The 26862-nt window shown below is 54.5% G+C and overlaps 1 protein-coding gene across 1 annotated transcript in view; it reads left to right on the top strand.

Moving 5' to 3' along the window:
* PLEKHH1 (pleckstrin homology, MyTH4 and FERM domain containing H1) overlaps nt 1-26862 on the top strand; it is a 40546-nt gene that overhangs the window by 8565 nt on the left and 5119 nt on the right. The window contains exons 2-25 of the mRNA XM_034992284.1: nt 2718-2780; nt 3636-3785; nt 6084-6167; nt 7640-7721; nt 7811-8568; nt 11764-11842; nt 12490-12581; nt 14160-14310; nt 14527-14669; nt 15543-15653; nt 16553-16639; nt 16978-17139; nt 18236-18316; nt 18678-18860; nt 19256-19364; nt 20150-20262; nt 20825-21001; nt 21308-21405; nt 21886-22063; nt 22821-22976; nt 24059-24159; nt 24889-25030; nt 26193-26335; nt 26456-26585. Coding sequence (XP_034848175.1) covers nt 2718-2780; nt 3636-3785; nt 6084-6167; nt 7640-7721; nt 7811-8568; nt 11764-11842; nt 12490-12581; nt 14160-14310; nt 14527-14669; nt 15543-15653; nt 16553-16639; nt 16978-17139; nt 18236-18316; nt 18678-18860; nt 19256-19364; nt 20150-20262; nt 20825-21001; nt 21308-21405; nt 21886-22063; nt 22821-22976; nt 24059-24159; nt 24889-25030; nt 26193-26335; nt 26456-26585 — 3573 coding nt within the window. The remainder of the gene's footprint in view (nt 1-2717; nt 2781-3635; nt 3786-6083; nt 6168-7639; nt 7722-7810; nt 8569-11763; nt 11843-12489; nt 12582-14159; nt 14311-14526; nt 14670-15542; nt 15654-16552; nt 16640-16977; nt 17140-18235; nt 18317-18677; nt 18861-19255; nt 19365-20149; nt 20263-20824; nt 21002-21307; nt 21406-21885; nt 22064-22820; nt 22977-24058; nt 24160-24888; nt 25031-26192; nt 26336-26455; nt 26586-26862) is intronic.

The raw sequence follows: 26862 nt of genomic DNA, 5'->3' as shown, positions 1-26862 counted from the left end.
AAGTGAAGTTCGAAAACTCTAAAAATGACATTCCAGCGCAGACACACCTGGAGTACTCCCGGGGCAGTGGAGAAAACATGCATTCATGAAAACGGGAAGATGGTGTTAAAAATATTCTTTTCAAACAAGGATGGCAGGACGTTGGTAAATGTTGGACAATAGTGATGGATATGTGGTCATTAGACTCTTCTCAAAAACGTTCCAGATGTTTGAAATGTTTTCAGTGTTCAGGAATTAGTTTTAGAGAAAAAAAAAATATTCCAGCATAAAGGCGAATACAAAATGCTTTGAGTTTTTAGTGTCCCTGCCGGGCAGGTAAGAACAGCTAGAGGGTCAGCAGCAATACGGGGACCCAGCGGCTGCCAGCCCAGGCTGGGAGGAGACCCCAGGCTCTGGAAGGTGCCTTCTGTTCCATTTGCTTTAGTGATAGCATACTTTATTATTTTTTTAAATTAGCATATAATGTATTATTAGTTTCAGAGGTAGAGGTCTGTGATTCATCAGTCTTATATAATACCCAGTGCTTATTACAACACACACCCTCCCTAGTGTCTGTCACCCAGTTACCCCATCCCTCTACCCTCTCCACTCCAGCAACCCTCAGCTTGTTTCCTGAGATTAAGAGTCTCTTATGTTTGTCTCCCTTTCTGATTTCATCTTGTTTTATTTTTCCTCTCTTCCCCTATGATCCTCTGCCTTGTTTCTTAAATTCCACGTATGAGTGAGATCATATGATAATTGTCTTTCTCTGATTGACTTATTTCACTTAGCGTAATACCATGTAGTTCCATCCACGTCGTTGCAAATGGCAAGATTTCATTTTTTGATGGCTGCAGATGTGCGTGTGTGTGTGTGTGTATGTGTACCATACCTTCTTTATCCATTCATCTGTCAATGGACATCTGGGCTCTTTCCATAGTTTGACTATTGTGGACATTGTTGGATAGTGTACTTTATTACTTTTTTTTAAAGATTTTTATTTATTCATTTGACACAGAGAGACACAGCGAGAGAGGGAACACAAGCAGGGGGAGTGGGAGAGGGAGAAGCAGGCTTCCCACCGAGCAGGGAGCCTGATGCAGGGCTCGATCCCAGGACCCTGGGATCACGACCTGAGCCGAAGGCAGACGCTTAATGACTGAGCCACCCAGGTGCCCCGGATAGTATACTTTAAAGGGACTTCTAGTAGTAAAATCTCGAGGGGAAAAAATGCTCACTGTGTTGTCAATAACAGAGTGATTTCCGGCCCTGAGCAGTGTCACTGACTGCTCTTTGCCCACGTAGAAATGCCCAGCTGGGCAGTAGGACTTAAATACAATTCTCTTCTTCATTCTACCTTGGTTTCTCCATCCATAAAATAGGAAGACAAGTTTCTCTATCAAAAGAGTTTGAAAATATCAGACAGTTGTTACAGAAGGTTATGAATATGAGTGATCATTTCCTATGGAAATCCCATGTCTTCTGAGCTACAGAGCAGATGTTGGATCTGAATGGTCCAGCTGAAGGATAATCTAGGGAAACTTGTCAGGAATCCAAAGTCTTCCTATTCAATATTTCACTGTATTTTTATTTATTTTATTTTTTAAGTAACCTTTATACCCAGCATGGGGCTCAAACTCATGACCCCACGATCAAGAGTCAGATGCTGTCCTGACTGAACCAGCCAGATCCCCCTCATTGTATTCTTTAAAAAATTAAATGCTTCCGGGGTGCCTGGGTGGTGCATTGGTTAAGCATACAACTCTTGGTTTCGGCTCAGGTCATGATCTCAGGGTCGGGAGATGGAGCCCCACATTAGGCCCTGTGCTGAGCGAGGAGTGTGTTTGAGCTTCTCTCTCTTCCTATCCTGCTCGTGATCCCTCTCTCTTTCTCTCAAAATAAATAAATCTTATTTAAAAAATGTAAATGCTCCCAGCAACTGTATTAGAGATGTTTCTAAGGTGGGCCAAAACTCCAACTCTGGCTAGCTTAAGCAAATGGAATTAATTTGGAGGATCCTGGGCCAGCTCATGGAACTGGAAGAATGACCTAACAACCATGACTTGGTGAAGTTTATGCACGATCTCCCATGCAGCCCCCTGGTTCTTGTCTCTGGTCTCTCGATCCCAGATGTCAGATTCCTGGGGACAGAGAACCTGATTGGCCCAGTCAGGTCTGGTGCCTAAGAGGGACGCGTTATATAGTACTAATGTGTCCTGAGCCTCTCTGTTTAAGATTAAAGAAATCAAATAAGGTGATGCCTGTTAATGCCATTTAGAGTTAGAGATGTCCGTGATAAGGATAAATATTTGTCCCCAGCCAGTGAGCTGTCCTTGGGTGGGAAGGAACATTCTCTTACTGCTGACATGGCGGCTCACGTGGGAGCGTGTTCCACGCCAGGCACGTGGTGAGCAGTGGCAGGGCCCTGCCTGTGACCTGGTGCTGAGGAGGCCGAGGGCTGAGGGCAGCATTGCCTCATGAAGAACGTCCCTGCTACCTGCCTAGGTACCCCACGCACGGGAGAGAGGACAGCAGCTCTAGGCTCACCTGCCCCCTAAATTTGGGATGAGGGAGGGTTGCCATGAAAATCTTTGCCCTGACACCCTTGAGCCACCATTGAGTTGGCAGTTTAGCCTGGCCTGTGTGGAGCGCCTGCACAATTTGCTCACTTTGCCCTGAGGCCATGGTCGTAGTAGGGACACCCCACCTACATTTGTCCTTCCTCTCTGGCTGAGCAGATGCAGGAGCTGGAGCAGAGGCTGCTGGAGGCAGAGCAGAGGGCCGAGAACGCAGAGACCCAGGTAACCGGGGCAGGGGATGGGCAGCACCGTGCAGCAGAAACGGCTGTTGGCCTTCCCTGATCCTTCCCAGGGACACACACGCATGTACTCATCACCCCCATCAGCTCCTCATGGGGACATGGAAAACCAGCAGTCACATGTCAGTTCTCCTGAACAAATTAATTCAGGTGCACGGAGCTCTCTTTGGGCACAAAGGGGTCTTTGGGGAAGGGTTAGTGCATGAGCAGGTGGCTGGATTAGTCCAAATAGGCCAAGTTATGCTAAGGTAACAGGTCTCAGCAGCTTATCCCATTCAGTTCTCAGTCGTGGTGCCTCTCCATTGAGGGTTAGCTGGGGATTCTGCTTTCCACGATGGAGCTCTCCATCTTCTGCCTGGACCCTCTGGAACAGGCAGCCTCCTTGGTTGCCATGGCAGGGAGAGAGCTCTTAAATACCTCAGTCCAGAAATGATGAGGCACTCCACTCGGACCCATTGACTGGAGTGAAGTCCATGGCCATCTAGCTACGAGGGGACTGGGGCAGAGCGAGAAGCACAGGGACATTCAGTGAGCAGCAGATATCTGTGCCACAGTGAGGTTGAAGCAGTTTCCCTCTGGGCTGTTTGTCCTGCCCAGCTTGTCCCTGTTGGGGCCCCCAGAGTGAGATGGCCCAGTACCCGACCGTTTCTTCCTTGTCAAGTCCTTAGTTTGCCCAGATGAGGCTTGATAGATGGTCATGGAATTAATTGGCTCCACCTGTTCTGGGTGAGGGCCCTGCCTGGGAATCGTGGGCTGGGGCATCAGGAAGGGTCCCAGGGCAGGTTAGTGGCCATTTCACACACACATGCCAACCCTATATGGCGATGGTACTTTTAAGGTGGGTGTGATGGAGGAGAAGGTGAAACTGTCCAATCTGAAGAATGTGGACTCAGCAGGCAGCCTGCACCGGAAGTACCAAGAACTGCTGAAAGCCACGCAGGGCAAAGATGAGCTCATCAGCCAGCTGCAAGCACAGCTGGAGAAGCAGGTAAGGGCTGATGCGCTCAGCACCCTTGCCCCCTGCGACTGAACAGAGCCCCTCTGCTTGAGCCCTCTGCTGGTGAGGAACATGTTCCCTCATGCAACTGTTCTTTCACATGGAGATTTAACTGTTAGAAGGTATGTTAGGAGCCAGGCAGGGGATATAGTGGGGAGAGGACCGGGGAGGCAGACTGATCTGGGTTTGCATCCCCTCCCCGCCACGAGCACCTGCTGTTCTCTGACCGCAGGCAAGTAAGTCACGGATTCTCATTTACACCGCTGTAAGGTAAGGGTCATAATACACCCTGGGGCTGTCCAGAGATGAACTCAGGTAGTCTATGTATAGTATCAGACATGAGGTTGGTGTTTGGTCAGCAGAGCCTGTCCTCCTCCACCCTGGCCTCGGGCCCTGCCAGCGTAGTATTGGAGCGGCACGGAGCTGGACCGTGAGCCTCGGTCAGCTGGTTGGCCAGAGTTTCTCAGTGAACCCGAGTAGGCAGACACGTGGGTGCCCAGGAGAGGCCATGCCCAGCGTTCCAGCTTCGTTAGCCCCTTTGCTCCGGAGAGGGCATCTGAAACATCACTCTGCCAGTCCCCTGTGCCCGGCCTCCTCCCCTTTACAATCCCATTAACTTCACCCCGATGCTGTCCCTTCCTTCTGCCCTCAGCCTCACCTCCCCACTTATCCCCTGGCGCCCGAGCACCATCATTTCCCACAAACCACCTCACGGTGTGGCCAGATGACTTTTCATTTTCTGCACGTGAATTCGCCCTGAGGTGCCAGCCGGCCCTAGGAGTATTTCCCCACCATCATGGGCAAACTTGGAATCATCCATTGGCATTCTCTGAACATACCAATCATACGATGTGCCTTGGTATGCTCTGGGGCACCCAGCCTGTGTTTCTGAAACATCGTGGGAAAATACGATGTCTACCCGTGAAATCTCTCATGAGTTATTCTTTGACTTTGGAGATACCTTGACCTCCTTTTTTCAGGGGTTCACAGAAGTGGCTGCATCTGGGGATTCATGGGCAAAATGATTCCTGCTAAAGCTTAGATCAGAAAAAAAAATCGTTTTCCAATAATAAAAGGTCGGAATAGAAAGAATGCTGTTCTGCAAGTCAGCAGACCTGGCTTTAGGTTCAGCGGTGTTGCCCACCCTGACAGAGGCAAGTCCCGTCACCCTCTGGGCCTCCGTTTCTGCAGCCACATACAGACGTGTCAGACGAGGTCAGGGGTTGGCAGACTTGTTCGGTAAAGGGCCAGAGAGGACATACTTTCGGCTCTGTGGGCCGTGTGCCCTCTGTTGGCAACTCTTTAGCTCTGCCGTTGCATCAGGAAAGTAGCCCTAGACAATACATAAGTAATAGGCATGGCTGTGTTCCAGTACAGCTTTCTTTATAAAAAGAGGTGGGGCGGGGCGGGGCGGGGGAGGTGGGGGAGAGGAACCAGGTGGAAGGCTGGATGGTGGCCAGTTTGCAAACCCCTTCAACTGGTTGTCCGTAAGGTCCTTCCAGTATTCCCTGTGAACGTTTCTTGTGTATCAAAGGACAGCATTCCACTTTCATTTTGTTTATTTAGCCTAGCCCTGATTTGTGGACACTTAGGTTATGTCCAGTTGTGCGTCTTTGGCTTAATCAAATAATATTGCAACTAATGATTCCTAACTAGTGGGTTTGTCAGGTCAGCAGTATATACATCTAAAACGTTGACAGATATTATCAAATTGCCACCCAAAAAGGCTTTGCCAGTTTCTAGAAGAGGGGTTGTTGTCAACAGCCTTGACAATTTGGGATAATATCAAACTTTTAAATTGGGTTGGTCTGATAGAGGAAACAATGTCTGACTTTTATGTGCATTTTTAAAATTACAGTTAGGTTGAACAGCTTTTCATGGGTTTCTTTCCCTTTATTTCTCTTTCTGTTGACTTCCTGTTCATGTTCTTTTTGCATGTGTTTTTTGGTTTGTTCATTTCAAATTAGCCATATTTATATAAGTCATCTGTGTTGTAAATCATCCCCCAGTTGGTCTTTTGATTTTAGGGGAACTTTTGTTTGTCATATAGTAATTTATAGTGACGGTTTAGATTCATTAGTCTTTTTTATTCATGGCTTGGGGGTATGTATCATGCTGAGGAAGGCTTTTCCCACTTTAAGCGTATTTTTTTAAATTCATAAGTGAGTTTCTTTTTTTCCATCCGCCCCCCGCCCCAGTTGCTTGATATTCCTTCTCAGGGTTTCCCGCCTCCAGTCATTCACTCCACTGGTGATCACTCTGATGAACTAAGCCTTCCCTTTCTCGCAGAAGCAGATGAGAGCTGAAGAAGCAAAAGTTGTCCAGGAAAAAGCTGCAAAGATCAAAGAATGGGTGACCCTGAAGTTAGCAGAGGTAAGTGGAAAACTCATCTTAGGAAGCCTGGAGTGGACATGCGAGGGGGGTCCCTCCGTCCCCCAGCATTTTTCTTCCTCCTGTCTGCGGGGCCTTGACTGACCTTCCTTGTGTTAACCATTTGTCCTTCACTCAGCTTCAACACTGAGACTCGTCGCTTCACTTTTCCCTTCCTCCTGTCGCCCTAGAGCCCCTGATCGGCTTTGTGTTCGGGGAGGCTCCCCGTCAGTCTCGCCCTGAGAGCACACACGCCCTGCATCCACCCTCTGCGCTTGCCCTTCGTCCTCTGCGTTCTTCTCCACTGGTCTCCGTGGTGGTGGTCAAATACACGTGTCATTGACCCTTTTCCCCATTTTTACTGTACAATTCAGTGGCATTAAGTACATTCACAATGTCGTGCAGCCACCACCACTGTTTCCAAAACTTCCGTCACCCCAGACAGCAGCTCTGTGCCCAGGACTCACTAAGTCCCCGATCTCTCCATCTCTCATCCCCCAGCCCCCGAGAGCCGCCGTCCTGTTTCCCCCTCTAGTTTTATGGCCTCACTTAGGAAAGCTTGGGGCTAGAAGCTGCCATGCTACTAGCAACAAGAAGCAAAGCAACCTCTTTCTAAACAAAAGGGAAAGGAATTGAAGTTTGGAAAAGAACGAACATCCACTTCTCTTCCTCTATCCCGACACAAGTGGTTCATGCCTGCATGGGTTATGGGGTCTTTTTGCCTCCCCGTCTCCTGTCACCTACTAGACTATGAGCTCTTGGGGTGCAGAGCTCATACCTGGTCTGCCTCCATATTTGCTGAAAGGTGCTCAAAAAAGTGGGCTAGATTTCCTTCAGAAGAAAATACAGCAACCATGCACGAGGGTGTTGTAGGCAGTGTGTTGAGTTAAAGAAGCCAGACCCAGAAGTACGTACTGTATAATCCCATTTATACCCAGATGGGTACAACTGAGCCACTGTGTGCGGGGATGCATGCCTGGATGATAAAACCTGGAAAGCAAGGAAGGGAGTCCGGTACACTTAGAAGAGTGGTTGCCTTCCGGGGGAGGAAGAAGCGTGTGACTGGGAAGGGGCGAGCCCAGGGTTGTTGGCAGTGCCCGCAAATTCCTATTTCTTGAACTGCGTGGTGGTCACATGAGCGTTCACTTCGGAGTCATTTGCCAAGCTCTTCATCGATGTGGTATGCAGTCTCCTGGGTATGAATTCTAGTTCACAGTTAAAAAAAAAAAAAAAAGGTATTTTAGAAGAGAAGGTGTCAGGGCTGCCAAATGGAATTCTATCCCAACCGAAACTGGTTAGCACAAAGGAAAGGGGGTAGGTCAGGGCTCCCTGGGAGGGTCAGCCCTGGATTGCCGGGGCACCAAGTGTTCTTTTTCAAAGATTTGATCTTTAAAAATGATTTTAATCTTGTTTCGAATTATATGCCCGAACCTGTCGGCTAAGTATTCTAAATCTTTATTTTCCTTTTTGCCCAGCTTGAGATGGAGAATCAGCACCTGAAGAGCAGTAATCAGCACCTGGTGGAGCAGGTGGGAGCCCTCCAAGATGCTCTGGAAGGTAAGCGGAACAGGCTGTGCGCGTGCGTGTCAGGATGTGCGCTGAATTGAGGGGGCTCTCACTCTGCCTGTTCTTCCCCCCAACCACAGCTCTTCAGATGGCACCTTCGGGGAAGCTGCTGGTGGCCGCCCAGGAAACCCCAGAGCAGGATTCTGCCCCTTCAGGGCCAGGGGCGCAGCCGGTAGGGCAGGACAGTGGTCCCCAGGCCCAGGGTGCCCTGAAGGCCTCTCTGCCTGCACCTTCCCCAGGTGCTCTGCAGAGCAAGGACTCTGGTCCTAAAGAAGGAATTTCCCTGGAGGATTCTAGTTCCATCGTGGTCCATCCTGGGGAAATAGAGGCCAAGACCCTTCCACCTCATCTGGGAAGAGAGGGCTCTGCCCGCCGGTTGTGCATGAAGCCTCGCACCCACAGACATGGTTCGGCTTCCTGGGGGGAGGGCCTGGTCACTGCTCAGGGAGGGACACTCCCTGGGACGAAGAACTCTGCCAGGGAAGGTAGCCCGGGCTGCAGCCTCACGCTCCCAAAGGTGCGGGTCCCCAACACCCCCCGGGACAGCATCCAGCTGGTCAAGCGGCACTACAGCCAGCCCCAGGTGGGCCCTGAGCGCTTCAACCACGTGGTGAGCATCGAGATTGGGACCCTCTCAGCCCTCCACCCCTCCAGCCTTCCTGAGGCCGAGGCCCGAGCCGAGCTCCGGGAGGAAGGAGAGAACGTGGAGATGGAGGAGCAAGCCCCAGCGGGGAAGAAGGAGGAGAGAGAGAGCCCGGAGGCCCCCAGAGCTGAGCTGGAGGAAGTGGATTTGGGCAACAAACCCCCCACGCCCCCCCTGCACCGGTTTCCATCCTGGGTAAGAGGCAGTTTGTTTGCTGGGCGAGGGGGCAGGGGGCAGAGCGGCTCAGGGAGCACAGACTCACACGGAGCGCGCCAGGAGGCTCTGGGCCGCGTGGCCGACTGGCAGTGACTTGGAGTGATTGCACGGTGGCTGGCTCCCCTTTCGTGAGCGTGCGCCACCTACCAAGCTGGGCGCTTGGTGCACATTTTCTCATCTAATCTTCTGGACTCTGAGGTTGTGCGGTGCGCTGGTACGGAGCTCAGGTCTCCGAATCAAACCACTGGGGTCCAACTGCTGATTGTGTGACCCTGAGCATGTTACTCCACCTGTGAGCCCCGGTTCCCCATCCGTGACTTGGGGATGACAGTATTTTATCGGGTCGTTGCGAGGATGGAGCGAGCGAGCAGGCAGGGAGTGCCTGCGGCCGTGGTTCACAGAATCAGAAAGGGCTGGCTGTCATTACCTGCAAGCCTTCGCCTCCTTATTGTAATACTGGACAAAGGACACGATGGCCAGTGGCACTGCCTCAGAATCAGGGATCTGGGGTTGGGGACACCGAGGAAACAAGGCCAGAGCCCGGTGATGGCTACGCGAGGTCATTCTTTATTCTCTTCATTCCGCTTTTGTGTCTGTTTGGCATTTTCCGTGATACTGGGGGGTGGGTGGACCTGGATAAGGCTGCACAGGTCAGTGTGGAGGGTGAGACAAGATTCGGGGCGTGGAACGGGTAGCTCAGGGCCCGGCACGAGCGCAGGACCCCGCGTCTGTGCGAGCCGAGAGGTGCTGTCTCCACAGACTTGCGTCCTTGCCGGCGGCCATGGAGCAGCTCGTGAGGGGCTGGGCTTTCGAGGTGGGCCTCGCCGCCCCCAGACCCGGCTCCAGCCTTCCGGCTGCACTGCCTCTTGGGGGACATCAGAGAGCAGATGTCCCTTCTTCCTCGTGCTCAGACCCCCGGGTGCTGCTATGGTGGGAGACCTCTGAGTGTCCGGCTCCTGGCAGCACAGGGAGGGCGTCCTTGGGGGCCGTACTTCAGGGCGACACCGCCTTTCATTTTCACTGCTGCCCAGGAGACCTGCCTTTTCAGCAGCACCTTGCCAGGGGCTCCGTTTGTAATGCTGGCGGCCCGGGGAGCCTCAGCGCTACAAGCACATGGGCCATGTCTTAGCAGTGCTTGCTGACCAGCCCTGATGGCCGTAAGGGGGCCCGATGGCCGGAGACACAGCCACGCCTGGGAGCGGGGCCGCAGGGGGGAGGCCTAGCAGGTCTCCCCGGGCCGGTCCTCAGGCCTTATGCTGCTGCTGCCCTGTCCCTGAAGCTCTGGGGTCATGGGAACGCCACATGAGATGCTGCCTCCCAGAGATCAAGGGTGAGGTGGAGGGGCAGCGGGCAGAGAAGGAGCGAAGGGGCAGGCGGGGCAGCAGTGGAGCGGATGTCGGCAAGGAGGGAAGGGCCGGGCCAGGCTGGACCACCGTCAGAACCATCCCTCTTCTCTTTCATTGTTGTAACTGCAAACGCTCTCGAATCCTAAAGCAGAGGTGGGCAGTGAGGGAGCATTCGGGTGAGGGATGTGACAGGAGGCCTCAGCAGGTGGTACCGGAGAAAAGTGCTGCTCACTTCTGCCATTTGGCCAAAATAGAGCCGTCCACCATGATGCCTCCGAGGAGTTCTTGTGTTCTGCCTGTACGTGTTGAGTGTGGGTTGAGGGGAGGGGGAGAGAGACCCAGGGGAAAAGGGAGTGAATAAATACAGAAGATGCTTCGGACGACACTTTTCCTATGGGACATCGGCTGAGCCGTGGGGGTGAAGGTGTGAAGGGTGTCGGGTCTTCCCACAGCCCCTCCCTGCTCTCAGCTGGGGCCCGGGACCCAGCAATCGGCCATACCAGCTAAGGGGGAGTTGTCTCCTGTTCACAATCCTCATTGCAACTTGCTCCTAAAAAAAACTCCGATAGGTGCCCACCCTCTCTTCTCAGGTGGGACCATCTGAGGGGAAATCAAGACTGGGAAAGGAGAGAAGGACATTTCTCAGTCAGAGGGAGTCAGGTATACTGATCTGCCAGTTCAGAGCGTGCAGAGCCCTTTTTCGGGTGATCCTCAAAGCAACCTTGTGAGTTGGGCAGTGGATAACTTTTGTGAAACACTCCCACGTCTGTTTTGCCTAAATCCCTCAGGCTTCACTTGCATGTCCTCTGTGAAGTTAGAGGCCTGACCGTGGTTGAATTCCATGATCAGCACTAGCAGGAATAATCCCCTCCTGGGACCCCCTTCCTCGCTGCTCCTCTATCTCTTACCTCCCACCATTCCGCTCAGCTCAGGGGAGGTCCCACCCAGCCCTCCTTCCCCCACGTACCCAGAGCTGCTGCTCCCTTCTGGGGGACACCCCAGTAGCACCCCACAGCCCTTCCAGCACCCCCCCAGCCCCACTGCCTCCCTGAGCCAACCAGACCCACCTGCCCTAGTCCTTGCGACTCCCCTGTCCCCTGAGGGGGTCTTTTTTTCCCCTTTACTTTGAGTGGAGAAAAGAGATGGGAAAAGTACCTGCGGGGCCTCTGGGTTGTTTGATCAAACCCATTAGAAAAGCTCCCTAGGCCTGTGGGCCTGCTTCAGACCCAGGAATCCCAAGGGGTCAGGGAGGAGTTGAGGATGGGGTTCTCGTCCATGTGTCTTCTACAGCAGGGTATAGGGTCCTGGGTGAGCTTAGGCAGGCTTTGCAGGTTGGGCCTAACCATGAACATCATGTTGTTACTGTAGGAAAAAACTGTGTCCCAGTTTCCAAACAACAGGTTTACAAAAGGGCATGCCCTTGCCACGGGGCTCCCACTTCCTTATTATCAGCACCCCAGCTTTGAGGGGTGAGAGCCTGAGACCCAGGGCCTCTAAAATGGGTACGATTCAGAGAAACAGGTCACTGACCCCCTCCTCTTGAACTTCCTTGCCCCAACGGAAGGGTGGAGGCAAGCGAAGGAATGCCTGTCTGTTGGATGCTGATTATGTTCCAGGTGTCAGATGTTTACTGACAGGTGAGCATTACCCCTACGTTAGCGCTGAGGAAAAGGACACTCAGATGTCACTTGCCTAGGATTACTCCAGCAGTAATTGGCCAAGGCTGGATGTGGACCTGCGTCCACAGCCATCCTTCTCCCTCCACACTGAGGAGAGGCTGGGCTAGGCTCTGTGCTGTGCTCTGACCCTCTGGGACCTTCCATTCCAGGAGAGCCGGATCTATGCTGTGGCCATGGCTGGCATGAGGCTCTCAGATGCATCTCCCAGAACTAATGCCTCCTGTTGCGGTGAGTCCCAAGTGAGCCCCACATGCTGGACAGGGTGGGCATGCAGGGAGAAGACTCTTAGCAACACCCAGGGCCAGTGTCACTCAGCACCCCGTTCCCTCCCCCAACAGGTGAGTTCAGTGAAATCACGCAGCCGGGCTACCTAGGAGGGAAAAGGAAGCTGTGCATGTTTCGCTCATCACTTACAGGGTGGGCGTGGCCTTTAACAGGATTGTAGCCAATTACAGAGCTGGAAGGGACCTTAGAGGCGGGGCCCTCCAGCTCAGCCTCCCACCTGCACTGGCTTCCAGTCTGTAGTGCCCAGTACTGGGGGTGGGAGAGCTCCCCAGTGCCTTGATTTAGATGAGCTCCCTGAAGGAACCGCATCCCTACGCTCTGGCTTCTGAGTCAGCTGGCCCGCCACTGAATCCCCTGTGATGTGAGCTCCAGAGTCTCACGGTTCGTAATTCACCTTCGCAAGAGTGGGACAGAAGAAGTCCCTGGCCCCCATCCTAAGGACAGCCACCCCACCTGTCACCTGGAGTGCTCTTTCAGGGAACACTATCTGCGTGGATCTCCTCAGTGTGCCCAGGTCTCTGCCTCCCACAGGCCCCTGAGTGAGTTATGGCACCTGAGTTAATCTCATCCCTCTTCCCCACCCCCTCCAGCTTCAAGCCCTCCTGCCCTTGCGTCCCCTGGGCCTTTCTCTGGCCTTGTCTACAAGAATGTCACCGTGCCTGTCTACACAGCCCTGAAGGGGGTAAGAAGCTGCTGTCTGTGGTGGGGGTATTCCATCCAGGAGGCCCCTTGTCCATGTAGTGGCTCCAGTGGGGCTCTAGGGTCAGGCTTCTGCACACACAGGACTCTGGGCAGGGAGCTCAGCTACCATTTATATGTCATTTTATTTTTAGTATTTATTAGATTTTTATTATAAAAATTGTATGTTTACAAAAATTTGGATCCATATGATCGTGGGCAAAGTGAAAAGTTAAATGTTAGACCTACCCCTGCTTCACCTGTCTTCCCCATCTTTTTACATGTCTGTCCTGGGAGGACTCCTTCCAGAGTATTTCATACGTGTTCAAACACATATTCCCATGTATACTCTCATAATATCTCTGCGTATTTTTCTTTGGGTATTAGTTGGCACACGATATTACATTAGTTACATATCTCTATTTTTTAACAAAAATCAGCTGTAACTGCAACATAACGTTTGCATACATATTTTTGTCTCCTTTTGTTACTGGTTTTTGCGGCCAAAACAGTTAATACTTTGTAAAACTTTTTATAGAAGAATCAAAGAGCCAAAAGTGAAATTTTCTTTCACATTGCTTTTCCCTAATTTCTAACCCCGGAGGCAACTGTCATTCATGGTTTGGTGTTTATTCTGTGAGGCTCTCTCATGCATTTACCAGTGTACTGACAGATACTGTCTGTGTCCGTGTCCGTGTTCCTGTCTCTCTCTCACGCACACGCACAAACACGCACGCACGCACACACCCGTGCTCATGCCCAACGAGGATCATAACATACATGTCCTTCCGCCCCTTGCTTGTTCGCACGACCATGAGCCCGATCTCCCGGCCGCACCTCCGTGCACAGCTCCGCTTCCTCTTATAGGGCCGTCCGGGACCCGTTGGTGTGGATGCCCCATAACTACCTTAACCCGCCCTCCACTGATGGACAGTTTAGGTCCTATCTCTGTTTTTCTCTACAGTCAGTGTTGTGATGAACATCATTGCGCAAACACATCTCTGTGCACTTAAGTATCATGTATGTGTATTTCCAGAGGACAGAGTTCTAGAGGGGAAATTTATGGGCGAATAATAGGCATGTCGTAAATTTTGGCAGGTAGTGCCGTTACCTTCTAAAAGCCTTTATCACGCTACAGAGTATCTTTTCCCCCACACTTTAACCAACTGTTGAGGTAGTCTTTTTAAATGTTTGCCAACTGAGATGGCCTGTTTCCTTATGGGCATACTACGTTTAAAGCGCCTGTCTCGGGCTTGGCCCGCAGGGCATTCTGGCCCCCTAGTGGCAGGAGGAAGGGTCACAGCAGCCGCGTACTGGGCCTGGATGGGGCAGGTCCTTTGGGGACCAGAGAGGATGGCGTGGGGGGGGCGGGAGGCCTAAGGAGAAGGATGGAGGTGAGGACACGAGAGTAAGGTGGAGACAGAACAGTTGTCTGGAGTGTCCCAGGCAGATGATGGCACCCATGTGCCCCGACAGGCCGTGTTGGCCACACCCCGGGCCCCAGGAGCAGGAGTACCAGTGCCACAGGAAGGGCCATGTTCTGCAAGGTGAGCTGCAGTGGGGGAGGGCGCCTGTCTTGCAGAGAGCCACGCAGATCAGCACCGTGCCTTTTGTGGACGAATCCTCTGGGTCCGATGATGACCGCAGCTCTCAGGCGAGTTTCCGAACTTCGGTCCCCTGCTCTGAGTCCAGGAAGACCAGCGGACTGGGCAGCCCCCGGGCCATCAAGAGAGGTACAGGGGAGGGAGCAGGAAGGTGCAGGGCAGCAAGCAGCCCCTCTCCTCCTCCCATGGGCGGGCTTATCCAGGGCCCCCTGCTTAATCTCTGCCCATGACCCTCAGCTCCAGACTCAGAGGTCCCGGGGTCGGTGAGGAAGGCTCCTGCAGCTCCTAGGCTGTGTAAGCTGGGGAGGTCTGGGACCCAGGCCTTGACTCCTCCTCCCTTGGCAGGCGTCTCCATGTCCTCGCTGAGCTCGGAAGGTGACTACGCCATCCCCCCGGATGCCTGCTCGCTGGACAGCGACTACTCCGAGCCAGAGCACAAACTGCAGCGGACCTCGTCCTACTCCGCCGAGTGGCCCGGCCTGGGCGGGGTGAGCCAGGCAGGATGCGAGCCGGCCTCCAGCAGAGGCTGCCTGCCTGGAGCCCTCAGCCTGAGACGAGGGGTCCTGGGGCATGGTGAAGGCGGGGGCAGGGGGGCCATGACAGGTGCGAGGCGCCAGGGAGTGGGCTGGGGGACGGGCAGGTCCCAAGTCTGGTACACACAGACCCTGTGAGGAAGGAGAGGGCACCCAGTGAGCTCCTCATCAAACCGGGAGTAGCCAGTGGGCTTTCCCATGGCGGCCCACCGGCCCCACACGTTTCCATGTGTTCTCACCCTGGAATGCTGAGAGCAGACATTTACGGGGTTCTTACAGAGCACCACGCACCGTGCTCAGTACTCTTCATGCCTTGTCTCACGCGTCCTCACCATCCTCGCAGGATGAGGACCCCATTTTCTGGATAAGAAGCCCGAGGCTCAGAGCCGTGCTGCACACCCACATCCCTCATTCCCCAGCCCTCTGCCCCAGCCTGGCTGATGTGTCCCTTTGTCCCCAAACCTGCCCCTCCCTTCCTGCTGCCTACCATGGCCTTTTCCTCCCTTGGCGTGGCTTTGAAGGGAAGCTGACTTTTCCTTCCAAGGCCATTTTGGTCTGGCTCTTCGGGACGCCCTCCCTGACCAGCCTCTCCCTCATGCAGCCCCTGACGGGGCCACCTTGCTTTATGCTAGTTCTCTCTGAACCCTTAGCAGGGCATGGTGCCCTGAAAATACATCTAGTAGCTTCTCAAGAATTTGTTTTTAATTGACAACAAAGCAGTAACTCAACGGGGCCATTTTGGCTTGTATGACGTCTACAAACCCCAAGTGATTCCCCCTTTCTGTCCACTCCTCTCCCTCCCCGCCCCGTACTCTCTCACCCCTGCAGGAGTCATTGGAGAAGTCAGGCTACCTGCTAAAACTGGGGAGCCGGGTGAAGACGTGGAAGAGGCGCTGGTTTGTCCTGAGACAGGGACAGATTATGTACTACAAGTCCCCGGTGAGACCCTCCTCCCCCAGGACAGTAGTCAAAAGGACCCCAGCCCAAACTCAGAACTGTGCAGAAGGGGCTAGAAGAAGGGTCGGTGGGGCCCACGGCCAGAGGGCAGAGGTCTGGCAGGTGGGGAGAGGCGGCCTGGCTGGGCACCGGGGGCTTTGAGCCTCACATGGGACCATGAGGCTGGTCACTGGTTCTTGGAGTGAAATCAGGCACAGAGCAGGGAAAGGCAGTTCTAGATGAGTTGGCTTGGTGATTCCTTCTTACTTCAGAAGTTGACTTCTTTGAATTCCTGGTCCCGTAAAAGAATTGTTCCCAGGTTGTCCTCACATCATCTGGGTTGTTCTAACAGAGAGCCCATCACCTCCTCCACCTCCTTCCTGTACAGTTTGGAATTAGGGAGCCTTGGATGTTGAGATCTAGTTTGGCAGGACCTCCTTGGGGAACCAACATTCATGGTATAAAGAAAGCGAAAAGGCCATGTGTCTGGATTCCGGGCCCGTATCACTCAGTGAGTGGGCATGCTCTGGCTGATAAGTAAGGTGTGCGGGCACACTGGGAAGGGGAAGGGTGATGTGTATGCCACTTATTTGCCACACTTGGTGTAAAGGATGTAGTAGAAAGAATTTAAAGGCTTTATAGCTCAGTAATAACATGGTGGCTTCTGATCCAATGTTAAAGGCTCAATCTGTACTTTTTGAGGCCTGGGTCAGACCCATGTCTCTAATCGTTGCTCCATTTAGCTAGAACTAGGATCCAGAACAAGTTACCCATCATACCATAGCCCAGGAAAGCTTGGGCATCACTTTCCCCTTCGCCTGTGGCCTGGATTAAGATCTGAGGGAGAATGATGTGCTCTGGGAAGGCTCCTACCGTGTTCCTCCCCATTCTTGTCTTTACAGAGTGATGTCATCCGGAAACCTCAGGGTCAAGTGGAACTGAATTCCCGTTGCCAAATTGTTCGAGGGGAAGGTGCACAGACATTCCAGGTGGGCAGGCTCTTACCAGCCAGCAGTTTGGACAAAGAGGTGCTGGGTTTGGATAGGACTAGGATGGAAGCAAAGCTGGGGCAAAATGAGCATGTGTTAGAGACGTGTGGACGTGACTCTAATTTGTGAGTACGAGGAGGGAAGAAGAGACTGAATGTGTGAGACAGAGTGAAGGTAGCAGAGACGGGGAGAAGAGAACAAGGGAAAGAAGGGAGGGAGTCCCAGGGTGGGAAGAAGGAAGGCCCAGTGGGTTCAGGGATCTGTGCCACCTCAGAGCCCGGTCCCTGGCATGCCATCCTGCCATCTCCCCGCCCCCGCCTCCAATCCCTCCTCCACAGCTTATCTCTGAGCAGAAAACCTATTACCTGACGGCGGACTCACCGGGCCTGCTGGAGGAGTGGATCCGAGTACTGCAGAGCCTGCTGAAGGTCCAGGCCGTGGGGCCTCCAGCCCCGCCGCGGGATGGCACCAAACCCACTGTGAAAGGCTGGCTGACCAAGGTAGGAGAGGGGCTGGCGAGGAGGACTGCGGGCCCCCCGAGAGGCTGGGGAGCCCTAGGCTGGCCGACCAAGGTGGGAGAGGGGCTGGTGAGGAGGACCGCGGGCCTCCCGAGAGGCTGGGGAGCCCTAGGCTGGCTGACCAAGGTAGGAGAGGGGCTGGCGAGGAGGACCGCGGGCCCCCCGAGAGGCTGGGGAGCCCTAGGCACCCGAGTGCGGCCCTCCTTACAGCCCGTCTGCAGGACTTGGCTCACGGGATTGGCGGATGGGCCTCAAACACGGTCTGACCACTCAGAGTGTCAGTGAGTGAACACAGAGATCAGGGTTGTGAGCACCACAGCTGTTGTCAGGACAGGAGGGAAAGGACCTATTTTGAGGTTATTAGGAGTTATTAGGAGTTATTAGGAGTTGCTGCCCACCCCCACCTGCGCCCACCGTGCCTCAGTATGAATAGTGGGAAGCCGTGAGGTAGGCGAGGCAGGTGTGGCCACTCAAAGACGTCAGATGCCAGGCCTGCCCTAAAGGTGTTTGAGTTAGGACTCTTCTGGCTATAAGGAGCAGAGAAGTACTTGTTATCCTCAAGAAAAGGGAAGTAAACAAGGAAGCACATGAACTAGGCCAGAATGCCATGAGGAAGCAAAGCCACTTGTATGAGCGAGCTCGGTGCTCTTGGCTCTCTCTCTGTCTCCACTTTCAGTCTGTGCTTGAGTCAGTCTCCTCCCCTTTTGTGCACCTGCTGTGCCCTCGTGATTTACGTTTGTCCGGGGGCTTTAGCCCCCCATGCATGGCCTTGCCCCCCCTCCTCAGCATCCTTACAGCTGTGTCCGTATTCCTGGGACAGGACATCTGATTGGCCTGGTTAATCTTTTAATGGCGTGTGGTGCAAGGATGGATGGGGTGTCACAGGGTACACGCCACGGACCCTCCATGTGAAAGGGCCGGTCCTGTTAGTAGGGCACCTGGGTGGCATCTCCACTAAGGACCTGAGTTTGACCAGGGGTTCTGAGACCTGCCTTCCTCTGGCTTCTCTTTGGCAGTCCTGGATTTACTTCTGGGATTACCTGGTTCTAATCACTTGGTCTTAATTTCTGTCTTATAGGTAAAACATGGCCATTCCAAGCTGGTCTGGTGTGCTCTTGTTGGGAGAACCTTCTACTACTATCGAAGTCATGAGGACAAGGTACTTCCTGGCTTCCTGACAGCACCCACTCTCTGCTTTCCCTAGACCACAGTCCTGTGGCTCCATGTCCTTGATGGAAGGCCCCAGCTTTTCTGTTGACCCCACCTCATGCCACCACAAATGTACAGAGCTGGCTGGGTCCCTGTAGCCTGAATGGCCAGTGTGCATGGCCCACAGATTCTACCCGTAGGGTCTGTGCTTCTCCAGGCAAGCCTCAGCCAGGGAGCTGTAGTTAACCCCCCTCATTCCATGACCCGACCACATCCATGATTCCCAGCCCAACAGGGCCTGAGGGTTCAGAGAGAGGAGGCTGCCCTGCTCGCTGCTGGCTCTCCCATTCATGGAACGCTCCTGTCCACAGCGACCCCTGGGCCATCTGCCTGTGCGGGACGCGCGCATAGAGGAAGTAGATCGATCCTGTGACTCAGACGAGGACTACGAGGCTGGAGGAAGCCGGCGGTTGCTCTCCTCCCACCGCACCCTGGCGATCCACCCCCCAGAGCACAGCCCCACCTACCTCCTCATTGGCACCAAGCATGAAATGGTAAGCGAGGGGGCTGGGCCTCCATGGCCTAGCTCTGTCCTGTGATTCCCATCTTCCCTTCTCTCTTTCCCAACCTCCCCAGATTCAAGTTTCTTTCCTTCCTGGACATTTTGGCAACTAGCATTCCCTGATTGGGACTATTCCTTATAGTGAATTCCCTCCCAGGGACCAGTGTCTCTCCACTGGGACCATGAGATAGTGCCTCAAGCTTAGAAACTTGGGTTCGTGTTGCCTGATCGCAAGTCTTTCCTCTTAGAGACTGGTGGCCTTGACTTGTGCCAACCAGACTAGCCTAGGCTCACCCTGGGCTTGGCCCCTTCAAGGAAACTTCTCCGGAGCCCTCGTCTCCATTTTTCCCACTCCAGTCTCCGCAGATGGCTTCCATCCCCTTCTAGGACACGTGGCTGTACCACCTCACCGTGGCTGCAGGGGGCAGCAGTGCTCGGGTCGGCACTACCTATGAGCAGCTCATTGGAAAACTGATGGACGGGGAGGGAGACCCAGGTAAGGCAAGGGGGGCCATCCCTGCATGGGTTGGAGGGTGGTGGCTGGGTGATGGTTGGTCAGAAACCCAAAGAAAGCATTTCTGTACCCCGAAGCTGTTTTAAAACCGTCTAAGCCATAGAAGGACATTCCCATCCGAGCTCCAGAGCCCCTGTTTCTGGTGAAGATACTGAGGTGACCAGGCTGTATCTGGGGGAGTTGATTTGGGAACAGACTTTCCAGTGACCCAGGTCAATGTTTTACTTCGCTCACTCTGGGTTTGCCGGCTGGGCCAAGGGTTGAGGAAAGAAGGTAGCTGGCGCATTGTAAGAGTTTAACTCATGAACGAAGCCTTCATTGGGATTAGACTATCCCAAGCGTGGGGTGTTAGCTCCTGATCCTCAGGACCCCGAGGAACTAACGGCACACGCCACACACCCCTTCCCTGCGCCCCCGAGACTTGCCGACGTCAGGCTGATGTGCGCTCTCCATCCAGACCCGACCCCGCAGGGAGGGACCGCCCTGCGCACACACGCTTGTGCTCAGATACCCACAGCACACGTACTCACCCCTGTTGCTGCCCTGCAAGCAAAGCAGTAGCCACTTCCTGTGAGCCACGCTTGTGAGCATGCTAGAGGCAGGGGTGCCCTGCATGCCCCACCCTCTGTGGGTATAAACCCAGCGCCACTCTGTGCCCGGACAGTCCGTCCTTGTCTTCCTCACAGATCCAGGAGGGGGTGGGGGTAGGAGGCAAGTGCCCTCACCAGCAGTAACCGCTTCCGCTCTCGGTGCTGTGGTTCGGGCAGATTCCCCTCTCTGGAGGCACCCCATGCTGTGTTACAGCAAGGACGGGCTGTACAGCTCCCTCACCACCCTGCCCTCGGAGGCCCTGCAGACGGAGGCTCTCAAGCTCTTCAAGGTAAAATGGGAACGGAGCGCAGGCCCCCTCTCTGTGGGCCAGGCTCTCCCTGGAGCAGTTTGCCCACCATGGGATGCCGGGCTGGAACCCGTGCGGGTAGGGGTAGCTCACAGAGGGATCTGAGTGGAAGGGAAAGAGTCCCCCCATGTCCTCGCCGCGGCCTGTTACGGCGGGGAGGCGTTCACGGCTTCCTGGGGAAGAGCCAATGAGACTCCCCTTGAGGCACTCCCCTCCTCCTGGAGTGAACAGCAGGAAGGGCCAGGTTTAGGTTGCTTCTGAACCTGAGAGAGTCTGACCCACTTTGTGTCCATCTGAATATTCTCTTAAAAAAATGGATGTCTTGCTTATGTAACGGACACGTTTAAAGAAGGCAGGATGCTTATCCCAAAGGAGCGGGCACAGACGCCCTCAGGCAGTGGCAGTCCTCCCTCTTAGAAGGTGAACCAGAGCGGCCCTGGGGGGACGGCCCTGGGGGGACAGAGGCCCGGTCTGCCCACTGTCACCAAGGACACTAACCGAGGGGCTGTGGGTCTGCCCGTGCCCACCATCCTTGCCCGGCCAGTCCTGCCAGCTCTTCATCAACGTGCCCGTGGAAGCAGCCTCGGTGGACTACCACGTGTCTCTGGCCCAGACGGCCCTGCAGGTCTGCCTGGTTCACCCCGAGCTGCAGAGCGAGATCTACTGCCAGCTCATGAAGCAGACCAGCTGCCGCCCGCCTCAGAAGTGCTCTCTCATACAGGTGAGCAGCCCCGGGGCAAGCAGCCGACTGGAGCCACGGGGGGGACTGCAGGGGGGTGGGGGGGCAGGAAGGTGGACGGAGGGGGCTGGGCAGGCACGCTCTAAGCGCGGTAGCCCGTGGGCTGCCTCCGTACGGCTGTGCCTGGTCGGATCGTGTGATGGACGAAGCGTGACCAGGTTGGCCATCCTGGCGGCCACAGAGGGTTGCGGGGGGAGCCCTGGTTTGGAGAGTGCTGCGGGCTCGGTAGCTCAGGGCTGTGCGGGCTGCAGAGCCAGCACCCGCCCCATGCTGCCTGTGCTCCCACAGTGCTGGCAGCTCCTGGCTCTGTGCGCCCCACTCTTCCTGCCTCAGCACCACTTCCTCTGGTACGTCAAACAGCAGCTCCAGCGCCACGCGGACCCCAGGTGCGTGAGCGTCCTTTCCCGCTGCCCGTGCATGGGGAAGAGGGCCCCGGGGGCGGGGGGGGCCAGACTGGGAGGGACCAGGCCACCCTGCCCCTGAGGCTGGCACGGCGGTCACGGAGACTTCGCTCGTCGCTGTGTACCGGAGTGGGCACGTGGAGTCTGGCCATGCCTGGGTGGCTCTGCACAACAGTCCGTGTACGCATGCATGCTTTGTGGGTGTCCCCAGATCATCCCCACATTTTCATGGTCTGTGGCCCCGTTCTTCTGGCTTCTGGAGAAAATATCTGTGTGAGCCACTTGCAGCAGATAGACCCTGAAAGACAGATGAACACTGCAGACCAGGGAGCATTCGGGGCTTTTCTCACCACCGGCCCCGCTGCAGATGGGGTCTCGGCTGGGTCAGGGTCAGCGGCCAAGGGGTCAAGGTAGCAGGGCTGAGTGGATTCTCTGGGATCTTCTTTCTTCCCCCTGTCTCTTTAGAAATGAAACTGGCCAGTATGCCGCCTACTGCCAACGGGCTGTGGAGCGGACGCTGCAGACTGGGGAGCGGGAGGCCAGGCCGTCCCGCATGGAAGTGGTGTCCATCCTGCTGCGCAACCCCTTCCACCACTCCTCACCCTTCAGCATCCCCGTGCATTTCGCCAATGGGACTTACCAGGTGAGGAGGCCGCGCTGGCTTCCCTGTCCTTGGTCCTCTCCTATCCCTAGCCCAGAGAACACCTTTGGGCCAGGTGGGTGCTAAACCTCCTTAGGCTTGGCAGCTTCTTTTTTTTTTTTTTTTAGATTTTTTATTTATTTATTTGCGAGAGAGAATGAGAGACAGAGCACGGGAGGGAGGAGGGTCAGAGGGAGAAGCAGACTCCCGGCTGAGCAGGGAGCCCAATGCGGGACTCGATCCAGGGACTGCAGGATCATGGCCTGAGCCAAAGGCAGTCGCTTAACCGACTGAGCCACCCAGGCGCCCAGCTTGGCAGCTTCTTAATAGGCAGACCAGCAGAAGGGTGGGCCTGGGATTTGGAGGTGGGGGTGGGACCATGAACTTCGTGTGGAGGGAGAAAGGAGCTTGAATTGCAAAAGTGCTTCACTGTTTGGCACCTGGGACGTAGATCTTTCGAAGCCACTGCGTGAACAGGGAAGCTGAGACATTGACCGAGAAAGTGGCGGGACCAAAGGCCTCCAAAAGCGTGGCGGCAAAGGGGCAGCAGAGCTGCTGACGCCAGCTTACAGCGGGCGGGCTTGTCCCTGAAGCATGCACCCTCTGCACGTGACCAGGGAAACCAGCTTCCTTCGGCTTTTGCATTTGCCCTTGCTCCTTGCAGCCAAGCCTTCCCACCTTCCAGACTCACAGTCCTCCACTAGCCCTAATGAGCTCCTCTCCGGAAGTTTCCTCTGGGACTAACCCCTCTCCCGTGCAGGTGGTCGGTTTTGATGGCTCCTCCACAGTTGATGAGTTCCTCCAGCATCTGAACCAAGAGACCGGCATGAGGAAGTCCTCCCACTCTGGCTTTGCCCTCTTCACAGACGATCCTTCCGGCAGAGACCTGGAACACTGCCTGCAGGGGAGCATCAAGGTGATGGCCTCCCCACTGAGCCGACTGAGCCCCTCCTGGGATACCTCCAGGCTTCAGGGTTTGGATGGTGGGGAAAGAGCCCCTCTGGTGGGTGCCTTCCTATTCCACAGACTGTTAGGTTGGGAGCCCAAGGTGCTCCCCTGGCCAGAATCTGTGTCATCCCAAAACCTACCTGTACAGGCAGAGAAAAGTTGTTTTTGCCCTTGTCTCTGGAGAGAATATCCCCATATCCCCCACCCCCGCCCTCGAGGGGCTGTGCAGTATCCAGGGGAAAAGCTGCTTCTCAGCTTGGTGTAGGAAGGACAGGGAGGCTCTTGCCCCTATACACACGCAGAGGTAGACGGCCATCCCCCTGGACCTGCTGATATGTGTTGTGCACTGCACCTCATTCTTGCCCTGGGTGCCAGGGCCTCTGCCGTGCTTACAGGTTCAACCACATTTTAAGCAGGTAGATCTATGTGGCGCGTCTACAAGTGAAAGGCCCTTGAATGGGATTTAAGACCTATCTTGTCTGTGGTCTGGGATTAGTGCCATGGGGGATGTTAAGTGTTTGTGGGAACGTGTTGTGGTGTTGATGAGTATGAGGGTTTTGGTTCCGTGTCTGTTCTTCCTATGGCAACAGGACAAAGGCTCCTCCAGTCCTTTACCGTTCCCGGAACTACTGCACGCGTGTCCTCTTTGTAAACGTCTGCGTGTCTGTAAGGCTCAGTTACACAGTAGGCCTCCGGGTGTACTTGTTGAAGAGAATAGTGGTCGGTGGAAGGGAAATGGAGCTGGTGATAGGAGGCCACGGTTTTTGACGGAGGCCTGCCTAGCCTCTGGGGAGGCCCCCTCAGGTGTCAAGGCCAATGGGGGGCAGCATCTCAGGCTTTCTACTCACGCCATGCCCAGGGCTCTACCGCTCTGTCTGGGGGGTCGTTGTAAGACAGCTCTGGTCCCAGGCGCATGAGGCCTGCACGGCAGCCTCCTGATGGAGGACAGTCACTCGACTCTGCCCTGCTGCTCTCCCTGGGTCCTGCCCCCGGTGGGACCTGTACCCCTCCTCAGGGCCTTTTCTGACTGTCCTCTCCTGCCCGTTTCAGATCTGTGATGCCATCTCCAAGTGGGAGCAAGCCCTGAAGGAGCTGCACCCTGGCAAGGCCGAGGGTGGCACACGTGTTGTGAAGCTGATGTACAAGAACAGGTCCCGAGCGCCGCCCGAGGGGAGGGGGAGGGGGGCACCCATCACTCGCACCCTCGGGCCTGTGCCGGGCAGAGAGCGCGTCCACAGACGGCACTGTGTTGTGGGCAGTAGGTGGTGGCCCAGGCTGGCTCTGGTGATCCTCGGTGAGACCCTGGGTAGCTCAGGCTCTTGGTCCCTGAACTGCATGTACACACACACACACACACCTGCCAGGAAAACGGACCACCCTTGTGGGGTGGCTGCACGGGTTCCATTAGAAGAGTGAAATTTTGTATGAGCGCTAGATATTTAAGGCTCAAGAATAAATAGCTCCTGTAACAATTCCAGCAAATACAGAAGTAGATACCATGATTTTTTGTCCATTTAGATAAGAAAATCCCATCCCAGGTCTGTCTCCAGGCACATGATTTCCAGTATTCTCTTGGCATCTTGAACTCCTCCAGTTCCCTGAGAGGCTGTGGCTCCGGGGAGCAGACCCCCTCAGCAGACCCAGCAGGGCAGTGGTGCGGTCAGGTGTACTGCGGGCCGCTGTTGCTATGAGCGCTCACGGCCCTGTGTCGGCCCTGGGTCGTGCTTAAATTTTTCTGGAGGCAACAGAAAATAGGCTCACAGATGGTATAAAAAGAGTAGTTTCTTTCTTTGGAAATCAAGATAAACAGATGCCAGGATGACCTCATCCATTTGGGATCCCAGCTGAGTCTTGGCTGCTTCTCGCCGTCTTCCCTGCAGGCTGTACTTTCGGAGTCAGGTCAGAGGGGAGACGGAGCGGGAGCGGCTGCTGCTGGCGTCCCAGACTAGCGGGGAGGTAGTGGCAGGGAGGTTTCCTGTCAACAAGGAGCTGGCTCTTGAGATGGCTGCCCTGATGGCCCAGGTAAGGTTCTGTTCAGGAACTGGGAGGATCAGGGCACCATCTTTGGACTCACAGGGGGCATGTAGCACACAGCCTGAAACAGGAGACCGCAGACCCTGCGGTGCCCGAGGGGAGGGCGGCCTGGCTGTCTCTGGCTGTGGAGGGAAGCTGACTCCTCACCATCACAGCCCTTCACTGCAGATAGAGATTACATGCAGAACTCTGGACATGGAATGCAGAGGCCTGCCCTTGAGCACTGGCCACCTTCCCACCGTGAGATCTTGGCAAGTCACTGCGGTGGTCTCTGCCTTAGTTTCCTTCTCTGTATACCGAAAACAAAAATGCCTCCCTGCCCTCCCCCACGGGGTTGTACCATGTACTTCAGTATGCTACTGAAATGATGTATATCGCGGAACAGATGTGATAAGATTTGTACTTACAACTGTAAAACATTGTAAGTAGAATCAGGAAGAGGAACGTACATTTGGACTTCCACTCTTCTCCCTATTACCTTTAGGAGGCTGTCTTGCCAGAGGTATCTGGGATGCCCTCGGGGTTCCCATGAGAGAGGAGGGCCTGAATCTACATGCTGGAGAGGAAGGGGAAATAATAGTTGACCTTTATAATAATAAACATTTGCTGAATACTCCATAGAGGGTTCTCTGCTAAGTATTTTATATGTATTATCCCAGTTAGTTCTTATCCCCACATGAGGAAATTGAAGCCCAGAGAATTTAAATAACTTGCTCAGGGTTACCAGGCCAGCAGATGGCAGAGCTGGGATCTGAGCCGGGTGTGATTCCAAAGGCCACATTTGGAACACTGCAATACTCTAGGATCTATAGCATCTTCAGTTCTGGATCTCATATGTTTGGATTAGAAGCCAGAAGATCCATAGTTTTCCCTTGCCTGTCACTAATTAACTGTGTCTTTGGATAAGGCACTTAACCCCCGCTGTAAGAGGAGAGTGGATGTAAATAATAATCGAGGACCATAAGGCGGTTTCTCTAGTGTCTGTGAAACTTGAGATGAAGGGTCTCTTCACAGAAAGTGTTTTCACATCCATCCACACCCCATCAATGAAGTGATGAAGTGATGGTTTATTTCACCTCTCCAGCAGCCCCAGCCCCACCCCACCCACCTTTGGATTCTTGACTGCTTCTTCCATGTGCTTCCAACCCAGGTAGAATATGGGGACTTAGAGAGGCCCAGCCCTCCAGGCCCTGGGAGCACACCCCCTGCCAAGGTTCAGCATCACCTCCAGCAGGTCCTGGACAGGTTCTACCCGAGGCGCTACAGACATGGGGCACCCCCTGAACAGCTGAGGTAGGCTGCAAGGTCTCGGAGGGAGTTGCTGTGGGGAGGCAGAAGCTGGATGGCCTCAGAGCTGCAGTGAAAACCTGTTGGCATCTTACTGATCCATTTCTCTCCATCCATCCAAACCAGGCACCTGGCAGATCTGCTGACCACAAAGTGGGCAGCCCTGCAAGGCTGCTCCCCTCCTGAGTGCATCCGCATCTACCTGACAGTGGCCCGGAAATGGCCTTTTTTTGGTGCTAAGCTCTTTGCTGCTCAGGTAAGTGCCGATGGTTTCCAGGGGAAGGAATGATTACCACACCTTCAGGAACGTGCCCTAAATTTGTCCTCAAGCTACTACTCCACATCTGGTCCTGTTTGAGCCAGTCCAGGCTGCAGGGCCCGCCTGCATGCTAGCAAAACCACCAGGGGGCGCTATTTCTCCACCCATTTCTGGCCTCCACTTTCCATGGTCCAGAGCAGAGTTATGATCACTGCTTTTGGGCCAGGATGATTTCTGGATGACCTTCATCTTCCTTCCTTTTTTTTTTTTTTTA

The sequence above is a fragment of the Mirounga leonina genome, unplaced genomic scaffold (assembly GCF_011800145.1).
Source record: "Mirounga leonina isolate KUSES-001 unplaced genomic scaffold, KU_Mleo_1.0 Mir_82, whole genome shotgun sequence".
Classification (NCBI taxonomy): domain Eukaryota; kingdom Metazoa; phylum Chordata; class Mammalia; order Carnivora; family Phocidae; genus Mirounga; species Mirounga leonina.
Note: the sequence above shows the minus strand (reverse complement) of the source record. Positions and strands in the feature narration are given on the sequence as shown.